General features: G+C 38.4%; 1 protein-coding gene across 10 annotated transcripts in view; it reads right to left on the bottom strand.

Moving 5' to 3' along the window:
- Nucleotides 1-15385, bottom strand: part of LOC309506221 (protein NLRC3-like) — a 186779-nt gene that overhangs the window by 62552 nt on the left and 108842 nt on the right. For 7 of the 10 annotated variants that reach the window (XM_082179927.1, XM_082179932.1, XM_082179930.1 and 4 more), the window contains 2 exons: nt 13677-13850; nt 4946-5119 (listed from right to left, as the gene is read on the bottom strand). In XM_082179927.1, coding sequence (XP_082036053.1) covers nt 4946-5119; nt 13677-13850 — 348 coding nt within the window. The remainder of the gene's footprint in view (nt 1-4945; nt 5120-13676; nt 13851-15385) is intronic. The other 3 variants (XM_082179928.1, XM_082179936.1, XM_082179934.1) reach the window with 1 other exon arrangement.

Genomic DNA, 15385 nt, shown 5'->3' with positions numbered 1-15385 from the left:
AAAGCATCTAATTCTTGCAATATTTTTTAGATGATAGTATGCTGATTTAGTTATTGCTTTGACATGACTACTGAAACTAAGGTCTGACTCTAGTGTCACACCAAGATTCCTGACTTGATTTTTAGTTGTTTGACCCCTGGAGTGAAGGTATGCGTTCACCTTGAGAACTTCATCTTTGTTTCCAAATGCAAAAACTTCAGTTTTATATTTGTTTAACTGAAGAAAGTTTTGGCACATCCAACTGTTGACTTCATCAATGCATTGGCACAGGGAGTCAATTGGGCTGTAATCGTTAGGCGATAGGGCTAAGTACAGCTGTGTGTCGTCTGCATAGCTGTGGTAAGCAATTTGGTTCTTTCTCATTATTTGGCTCATTGGGAGCATATACAGGTTGAACAGGAGTGGCGCAAGAATTGAGCCTTGAGGGACTCCGCATGTCATGGATGTCCACTCAGACTTATGGTCTCCTATACTCACATAATAACCTCTCTCATCTAAGTATGACCTGAACCATTTTAGGACTATCCCAGAAAGCCCCACCCAGTTTTCCAGCCTGTCAAGAAGTATGTTATGATCGACAGTGTCAAATGCAGCACTGAGGTCGAGTAGTACCAGCACTGATAATTTGCCTGAATCAGTATTTAAGCGAATATCGTTTATTATCTTTATGAGCGCTGTCTCTGTGCTGTGATGTGGTCGGAAACCAGATTGAAAATTGTCAAAGTATCCATTCGAGCTTAAGAATTTGTTCAGCTGATTGAAGACAACTTTTTCTATGATCTTGCCTATGAAAGGAAGATTTGAGATCGGTCTATAGTTGCTTAATATGGTCTTATCCAGATTGTTCTTTTTCAGGAGGGGCTTGACAACTGCAGTTTTCAGGGAGTTTGGAAAACTCCCAGAGAGAAGTGAGGCATTTACCACTTCTAGAAGATCTGCTTCTAAACTGTTTAGCACACTTTTAAAAAAAGATGTGGGAAGTGTGTCAAGAGCGCATGTTGATGTTTTAAGGTGCTGTACGGTTTCTACCAAAATTTTGCCATCAATTTTATTGAAATCAGACAAAGTTACTACTTTTCTCAGGTGGTCTGATCTGTCTGACCCCAGCGCAACTCGATGTGCTGATCACCTTTCTGATATTATTGATTTTGTCAGAGAAGAAGGAAGCAAACTCACTGCACTTGCTGTTTGAGAGCATTTCACTGGGAATCTGGCTTGGGGGGTTTGTCAGTCTCTCTACAGTAGCAAAAAGAGTGCGTGTGTTGTTTAAATTGCTGTTTATAATATTTGAGAAGAAAGTCTGTCTAGCTTTGCCTAGTTCCATATTGAAAGCATGAAGGCTGTCTTTGTAGATGTTATAATGGACTACAAGCTTTGTCGTCCGCCACATGCGCTCTGCTTTTCTGCATTGTCTTTTCATATTTTGCACTGCTGTTGAGTTTCTCCAAGGTGCTTTTTGTCTGCCACTCTTCTTCCTGACTTTCACAGGAGCAATATCATCAATTGCACTTTTAACTTTTGAGTTAAAAGAATCAAGGAGAAAATCAACAGAGTCAGCAGATATGCTTGGTGTTAAGGATATAGCCTTCATAAATAGTACACTAGTGTTCTCATTTAAGCATCTCTTCTTGACAGACACAGATCTAGCTTCAGTGGCAGGAGAGATCAATATATCAAAGAAAATACAGAAATGATCAGACAGTGCTACATCCTTAATAACAATCGATGAGATGTTTAGACCCTTACTGATAAGTAAATCTAGAGTGTGTCCATGATTGTGTGTGGGTCCATGTACATGCTGAGTCAGATCAAAAGTTTTTAAAACAGTTTTGATTTCTTTTGCCATATTGTTTTCTGCATTATCTATGTGAATGTTAAAATCTCCAGCAATGGCAAAACAGTCAAGCTCTGAGGTAATTGTTGATAACAGTTCTGTAAATTCCTCAGCAAAGGCTGGAGAATATTTTGGAGGCCTGTAAATAATGATGAGTAAAATGCGTGGAGCACCTTTTAATACAATACCCAGATATTCGAAAGACGAGTAGTTCCCAAATGATATTTGCTTACATTGATAAATATCTTTAAAAAGAGCAGCTAGACCCCCACCTCTCTTCACAGCTCTGCAGACACTCATAAAAGTAAAGTTAGGAGGGGATGTTTCATTGAGGATTGTTGCACTGCAGCTGTCTTCTAGCCAGGTTTCATTTAGAAGCATAAAATCCAGGTTGTTTGTGGTTATTAAGTCATTGACTAGAAGTGATTTATTTTTAAGTGAGCGGATGTTTAAAATTGCTAACTTAACAGTCTTACTTTTTTTCCCTACACCAATCTTAGTTAGACGTGCAATAGGCACCAGATTAGTTGAGTTTGCTGTACGGCTATTGAAGGCCTTAGACTTTCTATCTTGTAATAGAACAGCAATAGAGAAAGATACAGGCACACTGGGTTCCCGCTTGTTCTGTAAACATTTGAGAAAGTTACTGTTATCAAAGCGGGGACCCGACATACATCACTGAGAGCTGGTATCAGTTGTTTTTGGTTGACCTCGAGCAGATGGAGGAGGGTGTGGGCCCTGGCGTTGTGGCAGAGGCCGAAGAGCTCTCACAGAGGCAGGGGGAGGGTGAGCTGGGCCTGCAGGCTTTGGTGGTAGCGGTGCCCGACGTTTTTTGGTTGATATCTGGGGGCTTGCAGCAAAAGAGTGTGATAGTCTGATTCCAGCATGCACCAGTTCTTCCATTTTCTGTGAGAAGCACAGAAGTGGAGTTGGTGGCGAGAGGGAGAAGGTGTCTGGTGAAAGGGGCTGTTGCTCTGGTGTTATAGGAGGCTGTGATATGCTGTCCTGGCTTCCCTGGCTGTTTTCCAGGAAGTCGTCCTTGGGTGCTGAATCTTGGAGCAGTTCTAATATGTCTGTCTGTGGTGAGCTCTGTGGGCAGGGCTCAGCTGAGATGGTGTCCGTGAGCAGAGGTTGTTGTGGCTCAGTGGTGTTATCATTGTCCTTGTGTGATATGTCAACATCATGTCCATTCTGAAGTGAAGTCCTGTGGTCATTCATACTGTGTCCAGGTGTGTGTGTGCCGTTCTGATTGAGTGGATTGGCACACACTGCAGAAGGATGATTGAGGGAGAAGTAGATATTGTCCTTTAACACTCTTGAACCAAGTTTGTTTGGGTGATGGCCATCCCGATGAAATAGTTGTCTCTGACTCCAGAAGAGATTGAAGTTGTCAATGAAGTTTACTCCTTTTATATTGCAGGTTTTTTGCAGCCATGTATTAATCCCAAGCAACCGTGAAAACCTGTTTGTTCCTCTTGCTGGGAGTGGTCCACTGATGAATGTCTGAACTTTCAGTTTTTTAAGTGTTTCAAAAAGTTCATTGAAATCCTTCTTAAGGAGTTCTGACTGCTCTTTATGAATGTCATTCTTCCCCACATGAATGATGAGTCGATTTGCAGTCTTATGTTTCATTAGAATGTTCTGAAGTTCCCTGTTTATATCAGAAGTTGTTGCTTGTGGAAGGCAGCATGTAGTTGTATCCCTGCTGCTAATGTTTCTGATTATGGAGTCCCCCACTATCAGAGTCCTGGGCTCGGCTGCACTCTGAGCTGAGTGCCGCTGTCTGCTCGACCTTGAGCGCCAGTTAGCATCAGTGTTAGCTACTGGCTGATACAGTCTGTGTTCGATCAAATTCATCACGTTTGGGGGTTCCTCATTTACATTCATTAGTACTTCAAATCTGTTCTCAAGATGTATAGGTGTTGGTAGGAGACCAATCTTTGCAATCTTTGTCAGAGCTGTATCTGGGGTAGAGGATGCTACTGCGGTAATATGTGAGGCTCGTGACAATCTGATGTCTCGAGTGCCTTTGGGTCTCGCTCCCTGTTTGTGCCATCGATTTGTAAGTCGATCGGCTTGTTTCTCTACCTGTCGAGGAGCACTAGTTTCATGGGACTCACCGGCTATATGCTGAGGGTGTCCCTGACGAAGCTCTGTTGTGTGTTCCGTCTGGTTTGGTGGTCCCGTAAATAACTTTGTTTCAAGAACTGCAATCCTTTGTAAAAGTCTGTGGCAGTTAGTGCAGCAAGTAGATTCCAGAAGAGGCATTTTCTCTCTTAACCTTGTAGGCAGTTGTGTTTTCCTTTCCATTCAAACACCCACACGATCTTCTTCCAATTCCTCTGTCTATTAAACCTTTGACAAAATCATATCACAACATTTTAAATCTGTGTTGGCGCTGCCACTGACCCAGAGAGAGTTGTCATGAAACAGCGTCACAAAAGGTCTTTTAAACCTCATAATAGTATCATTATTTCTGTGATACAATATTTCAAATTATCATAGAAGTACTGGGATAAAAGTTTAAAGTTCAAATATAAACACTGATGTCTACGGTAGCGATCACAATAGAGTAAATCAGCTTTTGATAGAAACTTGGCACTTAAAATAACGCATTTATTGATTACATTGTTTTGCCACTAGGTGGCGACAAGTGACTGTTAAAAAATGTATTTGTTATTGAATTATTTATTCAAGATAATGTAGTACTGTATGATGCTTCTGAAATAAAACTCAGAAAGATGTCATGAATTGTTTTTGTAAATATGACTCATCTTATTCATCATGTACAGTCTGTATAAGTGTATGATTTAACTTTTCCCCATAGTCTAGTATTAAAAAACAAATCACAATACATTGCAATATCGAATCGCAATATTGAAGAATACAAAATTCTTAAAAATCGCAATACATATCGTATCGGCACCCAATTATTTGTATATAGTCTCTTAATATATTAACTACAGCTTATATGTAAGCGATAAGGTACGAGAGGCTGTGCTGTATCGTGAATAAGTCACAATAATAATCAATAAGATATATTGTATGCACTATCTACTGTACATATTAACCCTTATTCACTCAGAGTCTTTATGGTAGAGATGATCTTACCTCAGTATCTCCAGTTTACAGTGAGGATCCTGCAGTAGATCAGAAAGCTGCTTGATTCCTGAATCTCCTACTTTATTCACAGACAGATTCAGTTCTCTCAGGTGTGAGGGGTTTGATCTCAGAGCTGAAGCCAGAGCAGCACAACCTTCATCTGTGACTCCACAATCCTCCAACCTGTAGAGAACAATGACACATATTAAGCCTATATCCAGAGATAAACATAACACTTAAAAATTTATTCATTTAATGCTGTCAATATGAAATATATAGAAATACTCATCAGTTCACTTTGTTAAAATACATCAGTTAGGATTAGGGGATTGAATATACAGTTTGTACAGTATGAAAATATTTTTTTCTATGGAAAGTCCCCATAAAACATGGAAACCCAACATGCGTGTGTGTGCTTAATGTATTTGCAAACATTTTAAGGAACGTGTGTGTGTGTTAGGGCTGGAAAAAAAAAATCAATTCACCAAACTAATCACAATATGTTTGTTTACTGTTTTAAAATAGATTTTTCTTATTCCAGAATCGATATTGATTCAAATTAAATTGCTTTATTTTTGTCCTTGCTTATAGACGAGGTTGACAGAAGTTAGCCAATCTTGTTCCAACAGAGGATGAAATGTGTCGTTATCTATGAGTGTCGTAAAATCCCTTTCAAGTGGACGTGTGGAAGAGACGTGAGACTGAATGCACTGAAAGCCCTCGCGCTACTCATATGCTGAGAGAGAGATAAGACAGTACACTGTAAAAAATGTCCGTTAAAATAACAGTGAAATGCTGTAAAATCACAACATTAAAATACTGTAAATTGAATTACAGTGAAACACTGTATACTTTACAGTGTAATTTAGTAACATGTTAAACTAAATGTAACTGTAAATTCAACATCAAAATGATGTTTTTTAAACATACTTTCTCTGTGTAAAAGACATATTGATGTTATTTTGACAAACAAACACTGTTTTTGCAATACAATGCAATACAGTATAAATGGCAATGAAATTGTGTTAAAATTACAATTAAATTCTGTAGACTTAAATAAAAACATGCATGGTTTCCAAAATGCTGTAAGAAAGACTGTCACTTCAATGTTGCCTATTTATTTAGCCTGTTATTATTTTATGAAAGGTGAGCAGTATTTGGATTGTTTTAGCAATGATTTTAGGGGGAATGTTCAAACAAAGCACCCTGGGTAAATGAACACTGAAGAACGTTGGAGGACTAGTGCAAAGTGTCTCTGGTAAGTAGCCTAAAATCGTTGAAAATCTCTATTTTTTTCTGCTTCTGCTTCAGTTCAGACATCCTCATTGGATTCATTGGTTCCTATAGACTCGTTGCCAAGGTGAGATAACACATTCTAGTCCGTGGAGAAGCCTATCGCTGCAGCCTGTAGAATTTGGATATCCATATCCAAGTCGGCCATATTCATTACGTCACGTTCGATGAGATATCTAAGTAAAACAAACTGCAAAACGACAGAAGACAACTACAAAAGACGAACTTTATGCTGGTAAGTGACCACACATAGTGTCTTATGTCCATAACGACTTTGCTTTGTTGACATTGGGGAACAATAATGCACGTAATACGGTGATATTTGCCTCTTGGATAATGTATCGTTGTCGTGTCAATTTAACGTTAACGTTAGCTGGAGCAAGCTTGTTCATGCAATATTATCCCGCTGTGCGAAATTAACTATACACATTTTCAGTTTGCTAAATTATGCAAGATTAGTAAGACCTAAGCTGCTGTTATAGCTAAATATGAGTTTGGCATGAAAAACACTAACGTTGACGTTAGTTTCCAGTGTTGGCCAAAATAACTAAATTCAGTTAAGCTTTTATAGTGTTGTATCTGCATTTAGTAAGCTTCAGTCATTGCAAGAGTTTTTTTGTACTTTGTACTTAAGTCCGCGAGCTTAGTTTGCGTGGCCATATTTGCTGCGCGCGCGCCCTCACTCAGCAAGAACTCTCTCTCTTCTCCTCGTGGTGTTTACAACGCTTTATACAATTTTGATAGAAAATTAAGTGCTACCTGCTTATATAGCGTGGTAAGTCTGCACTGCCTTTTAGAGACAACGTTTTTCAAATATGTGTTTGTCAGTTGGGTGAGGTAATGTTAGCTATTCTTTCGGGTGTTATGTGAGAGTTTAGCACTAGCTAAAATGGTTGTCTGCCGTTTTTGCAACCGACATTTTGCAAGTTTGAAAGGTTATGTACTGCACTGTAGAATCCACAGAAATGAACCCCGTTGTGTTTTTAAATGTGAATCCGCCGGTTGCAAGCAGACATTTTGTACATATTCAGGGTTTAAGGGTCATTTCTATCGCAAACACAATGCGCCCACGCTCTCTGTTCTTTCTGATTGTCGTACATCAGCCATTATTGCGAATTTTGCTTGTGCTGTTCCACTGTGTGCGCGCCAATTTCAGGCCGTTAAAGAACTTCTATCCCACTTAAAAGAACATCTTGTGGAGGGGAGACCTGTGGCATGTCCGGTAACAGGCTGCAAAAGTTTGTTTACTTTAAAGTCCTCCTTTACTGCTCACATGTCCAGGAAACATAGGGACTGTTCAGCTAGTACCATCAGTGAAATATATAAGAAGGTTACACCACAGTCCTCTGATGCTGCATTTCATGATGCCTCCCAGAATCTAGCCCCAAATGATGCGCCAAATAATGACTTGCCTCAGAATTTGAACGAGACTTTTCTTAGAAATATGTGCATGTTCTATCTTAAGTTGCAAGGCCAGCTCCTCCTTCCAGCTTCAACCATACAAATAATTGTTGAAGAAATGCAAAATTTGCATGAAATGGGACAGGAATACACATTAAGTAAACTGCATACACTTTTGAGAGTCTGACAGATGATGCCATTGATAAAATTGAAGCCTGTTTGAGGGATTCAGATCTCTTCTCCAACTCTCACCAGGGCCCACTGAGGTCAATATATTCAAGAGCACAGACATTCAAAAGCATGTTCCGGTACATAGAACCTACAAAGGTTGCATTAGGAAGTGATGAAAACTTGACACAGAGGTTTGCTTATTATATTCCAGTGAAGCAGACATTGGCCAACTTATTAGAATCTGAGTTATGGAAAAATGCAATATCACAGTCTTGTGACTCAGATACAGATGTGCTTTGTGATATAAATGATGGAAAAATCTGCAAGTCAAACAAGTTCTTCAAAGAAAATCCAGGGTGTCTTAAGCTGATTCTGTACCAGGATGCATTTGAAATCGTAAATCCTCTTGGCTCAGCAAAGAAAAAACACAAACTTGTTGCAGTCTACTTTTCTGTTGCTAACTTACCTGTTCATGTGAGGTCCAACACTGATCACATGTCCCTTGTCTTACTATGTGGTGAGAATGATTTAAAACACTTTGGACCTGGTAAGATCTTTTCCGAGTTGTTACAGGATTTAAAAGATTTAGAAGGAAATGGGATCACTGTTGGTGGTGAAACAGTCAAAGGGGCTTTGTATTGTGTTGCTGGTGACAATTTGGGATCACACAGTATTGGAGGGTTTACAGAAAACTTCAGTCAATCTCAGTACTTTTGCAGATACTGTGAAATTACTCGACGTGAGTTTCATGATGACCCACATGTTTGTGGTCCACAGCGCAACCCAGAAAATTACGAGGCAGCTCTTGGACACCTACAAGCAGAAGGCATCAGAGACGTCAAAGGAATTAAGATAAATTCCGTTTTCAATAACTTGGAATCCTTTCATGTATGTCAGCCGGGTCTTCCACCTTGCTTGGGCCATGACTTATTTGAGGGTATCGTATCCTATGATGTTGCACTCTTCTTGAAGTATTTCATAAAAACAAAGAAATGGTTTACATACTATACTAATTAAATCGGCGAATCAAACAATTCAAATATAAAGGATCTGATGCCCTCACTAAGCCATGCAGTGTCAACCCCGTTGCATGCAAACTCTCTGGTCAGGCTGTGCAAAATTGGAATTTTTTGAGGTTGTTGCCTGTGCTGATTGGTGATAAGGTGCAAGATCCAGATGATGATGTGTGGCAGTTAACGCTACAGCTTAAAGATGTTGTGGATTTGGTCTGTGCTCAGAAGATTTCCGTGCCACAGGTAGCTTATCTTGAAATCACAATCCAAGACTATTTGGATTCAAGAAAGGGCTTGTTTCCTGAGAATCACCTAAGGCCAAAACATCACTACTTGCGGCATTATCCCGCACTAATTCTAAAATTTGTCCCACTTATCAGACTATGGACAATGCGGTTTGAAAGCAAACATGCCTATTTCAAAAGGTGCGCAAGGCATTTGAAAAACTTTAAAAACATCTGTCTTACTTTATCTGAAAGACATCAAATGTTTCAGGCATATCTATCGGCTGGACTAGGATGCAGTCAGTTGTTACATGTGAAAAACAGTTGTACTTTTGTCCCCAGCCTTTACAGTGATGCAATTAGGCATGCTGTTACTGATTTTGGCTTTTCTGAAAATGACACATGTGTCTCCACAGACATCCAGTATAAGGGCACATCATATAAGAAGGGAGATTTCCTCATTACAAAAAATTATGAGTCCATGGAGTTTGGAGAGCTTGTTGTCATTTTAATCCAACATAATGCAACTGTTTATTTTGTGTTGGACATGCACACATCTGAGTATCACAATGAATATCACATGTACTCTGACATAAACTGACTACACAGTTGCTGTGCCTTAACCCCCTGAGGTCGGCTGTATCGCCGGCGATACCAGCTCGCTTTTTTTTTATCAGTGTAAAAGAAACTCATAAATACTCTGTTGACTTTGATTTTCCACAATACAAATATTAAAGCCGAAAAATATGTATCTATGCAACTTTAATGAAGTAAAATCACTAAAAGCCTTCCTTCTGCTGGAAAAAATAGTCCCTGGCCGTAAACAGCAACAGAAGTTACATACATTATTTCGCCAAAAGATCACGGCAAAGACTGTCTTTAAAAAACACCTACTGACCAATCAGAATCAAGGATTGGAACTAACCATTTTATAAACTATTATATACTATTCATTAACTATAAACTAATAGTTTGCAAATGATTTATAAGCGCTGTGTTACTGTATACTTGTGATAAAGTGTCACCATTATTTCAAACTGGTTGCATTAAGTGTAATTGTTCCTTTTGTATGTGATGGAGTGATTCTTCTTTTTCAAAAATAGCACAAAATAAACAAAGTAAAGATGAATTTGACTGATAGCATTAATATTTTTTAAGATTTCTGTAGTTATGGTGATATATTGTTATTGTTTGTTATTTTGGCCATGATAATCATGTAGTGATAAATCTGATATGGTGACAGTCCTGGTTCAGGTGAAACACACACCACTTCCCTCTTTTCAGCTGCACACACACATTTTGAGGAAATGCTCAGGCTTTTACAAGGGTCTGTTTGCACAAGCATTACAAGGCAAGTTGATTTACACCAAACATTTGTGCTTTAAAAAACCCTCTTCACTGTATCCTGCATCTGTTGTCTGGTTTGTAGTTCGTCCGGTTTATTTAACTGTTGGTTTTACTTTCTTTTGGGGATAATAATATATAAAGATGTAAATGTTCCTCTTCAGGGAGACTCCTCACCGCTGTCTTCTACCGCCGGCAGTAGTGTTATCACGGTACCAAAATGTCAGTATTCGGTACCGATTCCAGTGAAAGTCCACGGTTCTCGGTACCAAACCAAAGTTTAATTTAGACTAAATTTACCAGTAAATTTACAACACACACTTTTTATTAATAAAGTTAAACAATGCCATTCTTTATACTTATTTAAAATTGTGTTTCAAGTTTTTCCACAAGTAATAAATGAAAATAAATTACAAACCTAAAAAACTCAACAATAAGCCATGACTGAATAAACTATTCTATTTATAAGCTTAAACATTTTTTATAAATTAAACAAAATATGCCATTACTGAACAACACTTTATAAACGAACATATTATTATTTAAAAAAAAAGCAGCAGTTGCTTCAGGTCATTTTTGGATTTTTTTGATGGCCTGACTTCTTGACTTGACTCTCCTCCAGACACCCGAGATGCACTTCTTTCATTGCCCATTTTCCTCACCTCATCCAGGAGACTTTGCTTCACATCATCCTTAAGAGAAACAAAGCTGTTCTTAAATCTTGGATCAAGGTAAGTTGCAGTGTTCAGAAGAAACTGCAGCTGCAGGTCATCATAGCGATGCTGAAGATACTCGTGCATCTTTTCCTTCATCTCTTGGGCTAATGCAGTGTCACTTTGTTCATGAATGGTAGTGAAGGGGTGGTAGTGGCGCAGTGGATAAGACACATGCCTTTGGTGTGAGAGACCCGGGTTCGAATCCACTGTGAGACACCAATGTGTCCCTGAGCAAGACACTTAACCCCTAGTTGCTCCAGAGGCGTGCGACCTCTGACATATATAGCAATTGTTAGTCGCTTTGGATTAAAAGCGTCAGCTAAATGAATAAATGTAAATGTAAATGAATGAGACACTCAAATATCTTCCAGAGTAATGGCAAGACTGAGGACAGGGTGATATGTTTTTCCCCACTAAGTGCATCAGTAAAAGGACTTAGTGGCTCAAGAACTGCTTTAACAGTTTCTAAAACTGTATTGTCTGAGTCTTTTGGCATCAGATACCATTTTTTCCTGTCTTCAGCCAGGACAGCACAGACAACCTGCTGCTGCTCCAAGAAACGTTCCACCATATCGTATGAAGAATTCCAGCGAGTGGGATCATCATGAATGAGTTTGTGGTCTGGAGAAGACAGGTCTTTCTGTTTTTTGGCCAGCTGGCGTGAACGTTTTTGTGATCTTGTGAAGGCAGAAATAGTTTTTCGAAGCCTTGACAGCACTGCGGACACCCTGTTTATGTCTAATGCCTTATATACAGCAAGGTGGAGATTGTGTCCAAAACAAGGAATCCAGGTGTAGTCCTCAAAGTCTTTTTTGTTATTTATGGCATTGTCTGTTGTGATGCCTGAAATTCTTACAATGTCCAACTTCCAGTCTTCAAGTTTTTCTTCAAAGGCCTCCTTCAAACTTTCAGCAGTGTGATCTGTGTTGAGACCACAACAGCCAAGACACAAGGATTGCAATTCCCACGATTTAGTAATGTACTGCAGAGTTACAGACATGAAAGTGTCTGCAGTTCTACTTGTCCAAAGATCTGTCGTGCAGCTGTAAAACGGTTTCTCTCCGAGATGCTGGATTATGAGGTCTCTGGTGTCATTGTAGATGCGGGGAATCTCAGTGTACATAAAAAAGTTTCAACTTGGAAGCTGGTATTTTGGGTTGAAGTGATGAAGCAGTTGCTGGAATCCACAATTTTGAACGGTATAAATGGGCACTTTATCCATATATATATATATATATATATATATATATATATATATATATATATATATATATATATATATACACATATATATATAAATTCAGCAACAGCTCGGTTCAGCTTTCTTGCCTCAGTTTTTATCATATTTCTGCTGCCGCCAAAAAGCTTCTGTAACTGTGGGCTGTTTTGGAGTTTGCTGGGGTGTTTCATGATCTTCCTCAGCCTGCAGCTGTAAAAGGAAAATATAATAAATATACTTTAAGTATAGAAGTAAAAACAATGGGCTGAGTCTGACCAAATGAAACATTAGATCATTGACACCAGCTAAAATATAACTTTTCTGTAAATAACAAAACCTCAGCTTTTAAAATAAATCTAGATAAGATTACAAAATGTATAATTTCAAAATTTACTAATACATTTTTAAAAATAAAAGTTTTATCCGTTAACAATTTAATGCACAATGCACTTTTTTTTTTAAATCTGCTAGTTATCCAGCCAAGAATAAGCCTACAACTGCTTTTTTGACTGACTGATTTTAAGGACATAAACACTGTTAACCATATATTTACATCTAACACCCATGTTTTGGATATACGGGTCATTAAAAAACCTCTGGTGTGTAAAAGTAGTAAACACCTTCATGTCCTCCTGTTTTTTTTACCCTAATAAAATTTATTAAAGCATTAAATAGTTAATAAAGAAGCTTAATTCTAACACTCATTATATTAGCGCTGGCCGCACCACGTATGCTAACGATTTACTACACAAACGGCTAACGTTATGTTTATTTCAATTCGACATTCAAACAGAAGCTCTAAATTTGAAATTAATTTGAAACTTACCTGCTTGAACTCTTTCATTAGATCCAGGTGTCGGTCTGTAAGGTGTTTTATTAAGTTTGATGTGTTTCCTCCTTTTGAGAGAAAACTTCGACGACATCGCTTGCAAATTGGTTTTTGATGATCTATGATGTTCCCCTCGTCATCAGCCGCAAATCCAAAATATTTCCACACTCGGCTCTTTCCTCCTATCTTATTAACAAGTGGATTTACAGCCACCACATCAGCAGCACCGCCTGTCGCCATGTCTCAGCACTTTTATGAAGAGGACGCAACTGCACGCGTTTAGTGCATGCATGCGCATCAAGTACCGGGTTTGAGAAAACCTGGTACCGTGACGTTTAAAACATTTTTAGTACCGACTTGGTACCGAAGTACCGGGTCTTTGACAACACTAGCCGCCAGGATCTGACGGTTCAAGCAGGAATCTGTCGCTGAACCACCGGATGGGGCTTACGCCAAAGATATATTGTATGAACTATCTACTGTACATATTAATCCTTATTCACTCCGTGTCTTTATGGTAAAGATCTTACCTCAGGATCTCCAGTTTATAGTGAGGATCCTGCAGTAGATCAGAAAGCTGCTTGATTCCAGAATCTCCTACTTTATTCACAGACAGATCCAGTTCTCTCAGGTGTGAGGGGTTTGATCTCAGAGCTGAAGCCAGAGCAACACAACCTTCATCTGTGACTCCACACTCACACAACCTGTAGAGAACAATGACACACATTAAGCCTATATCCAGAGATAAACAACACTTAAAAAATAAATAACATAATGCAGTCAATATGAAATATATAGAAATACTCATTAGTTCATGTTGTTAAAATACATCAGTTAGGATTAGGGGATTGAATATACAGTTTGTACAGTATACAAATATTTTTTTTATATGGAAAGTCCCCATAAAACATGGAAACCCAACATGTGTGTGTGTGTGCTTAATGTATTTGTTAACATTTTAAGGAACATGTTTGTGTGTTAGGGCTGGAATTATATATTTTTTTTACTGTTTTAAAATTGATTTTTTTTTTTGCACGTGAGAAAGGCGTGGCTTTAGCTCCTTCAAAACACAGAGCAACACTCTGCTCTGTGCAGTCCTATGCCAGAGAGAGTTGTCCACTTCTTCACTACAAACTCCAACCGGAGTCCTTCGTTTGTTTTCTAATCTCGTTTTAATCTAAGTCTTTCTTTTTATCTACCTCAGTTTGATATTTGTCCGTCGTTCAGTGTATTCACGAATGAAACGAACTTAAGACTAAGCATCTTTCGTACGCACTGCAGGTGAGTTAACGCATCATCTACCTCAGCCCGGAAGAAACCTCGGACACGCGGCCCACGCATCCTTTCAAACCAGCTGCACAAAAGGGGCCATATCAAAGCAAGTACAAGTCTTAATATCGCAAAATCTGAAAAGAAAATGCTGTTTTAAGGTTGTCTAGAACTTCCTAAAAGCCTTTGGGTCTCATTTGAAGTAACTGTTTGAACTGTTTTGTCCTGAGAAGATTTCCCTTTCACTTTCTCTCTCTCTCTCTCTCTCCAATATTTCATATTTCAATCATTTGGTATTGTTTGTTTTGCTATGCATATTTACTCCTGCGTGATTTAAGTAGTATACGTAATCCTTAATTGTTTTATTAAACTCCATAACCCTTTGAGTTGAATCTGTCTCATTGTTCCATAACCTGGGGTCCCTGAAAATGATGATTTAAGCTACAAGCTCTACTTAGTGCCTTACATGAAAATATCATTCCTTGTGGCCAGAGGAAGGTTATTGTCGTTGTTTACAGGCCGGTAAGTTTTGATAAGGAAGTTTCGCATACAGTTCGCTGGACGGACAGATTGCTTGATAACTGAATTTGAATTACATGAAAATTTACCCTGATAATTGATATGATTTTACCGACCTATATTAATAATTACTACGAGCAATCGTGTTAATTATTCATATACGGTGAGGTTTAGCCTATTCCCTATTTTGGGATAATTTAATTTGTGTATGCGATATACATATTCATCCTCTTATGAATATTACCCCTCATTTGAGTTAATAATTCCCTAAACCACTCATTGTTGCTACAACATAAATATATATAGGACTACATTCATATTTTAATTTTTATTATTATATTATGTATTTACAATTATATTGCACTATTTTACAACTACCTAAAATAAAATCACTTTACTTCACAAACTAGCTAAGCTGGCTGTATTCACTGAGGTAAATTATAATCATCAA

Source organism: Leuciscus leuciscus, assembly GCF_965113295.1.
Source record: "Leuciscus leuciscus genome assembly, chromosome: 9".
In the NCBI taxonomy this organism is placed as follows: domain Eukaryota; kingdom Metazoa; phylum Chordata; class Actinopteri; order Cypriniformes; family Leuciscidae; genus Leuciscus; species Leuciscus leuciscus.
Note: the sequence above shows the minus strand (reverse complement) of the source record. Positions and strands in the feature narration are given on the sequence as shown.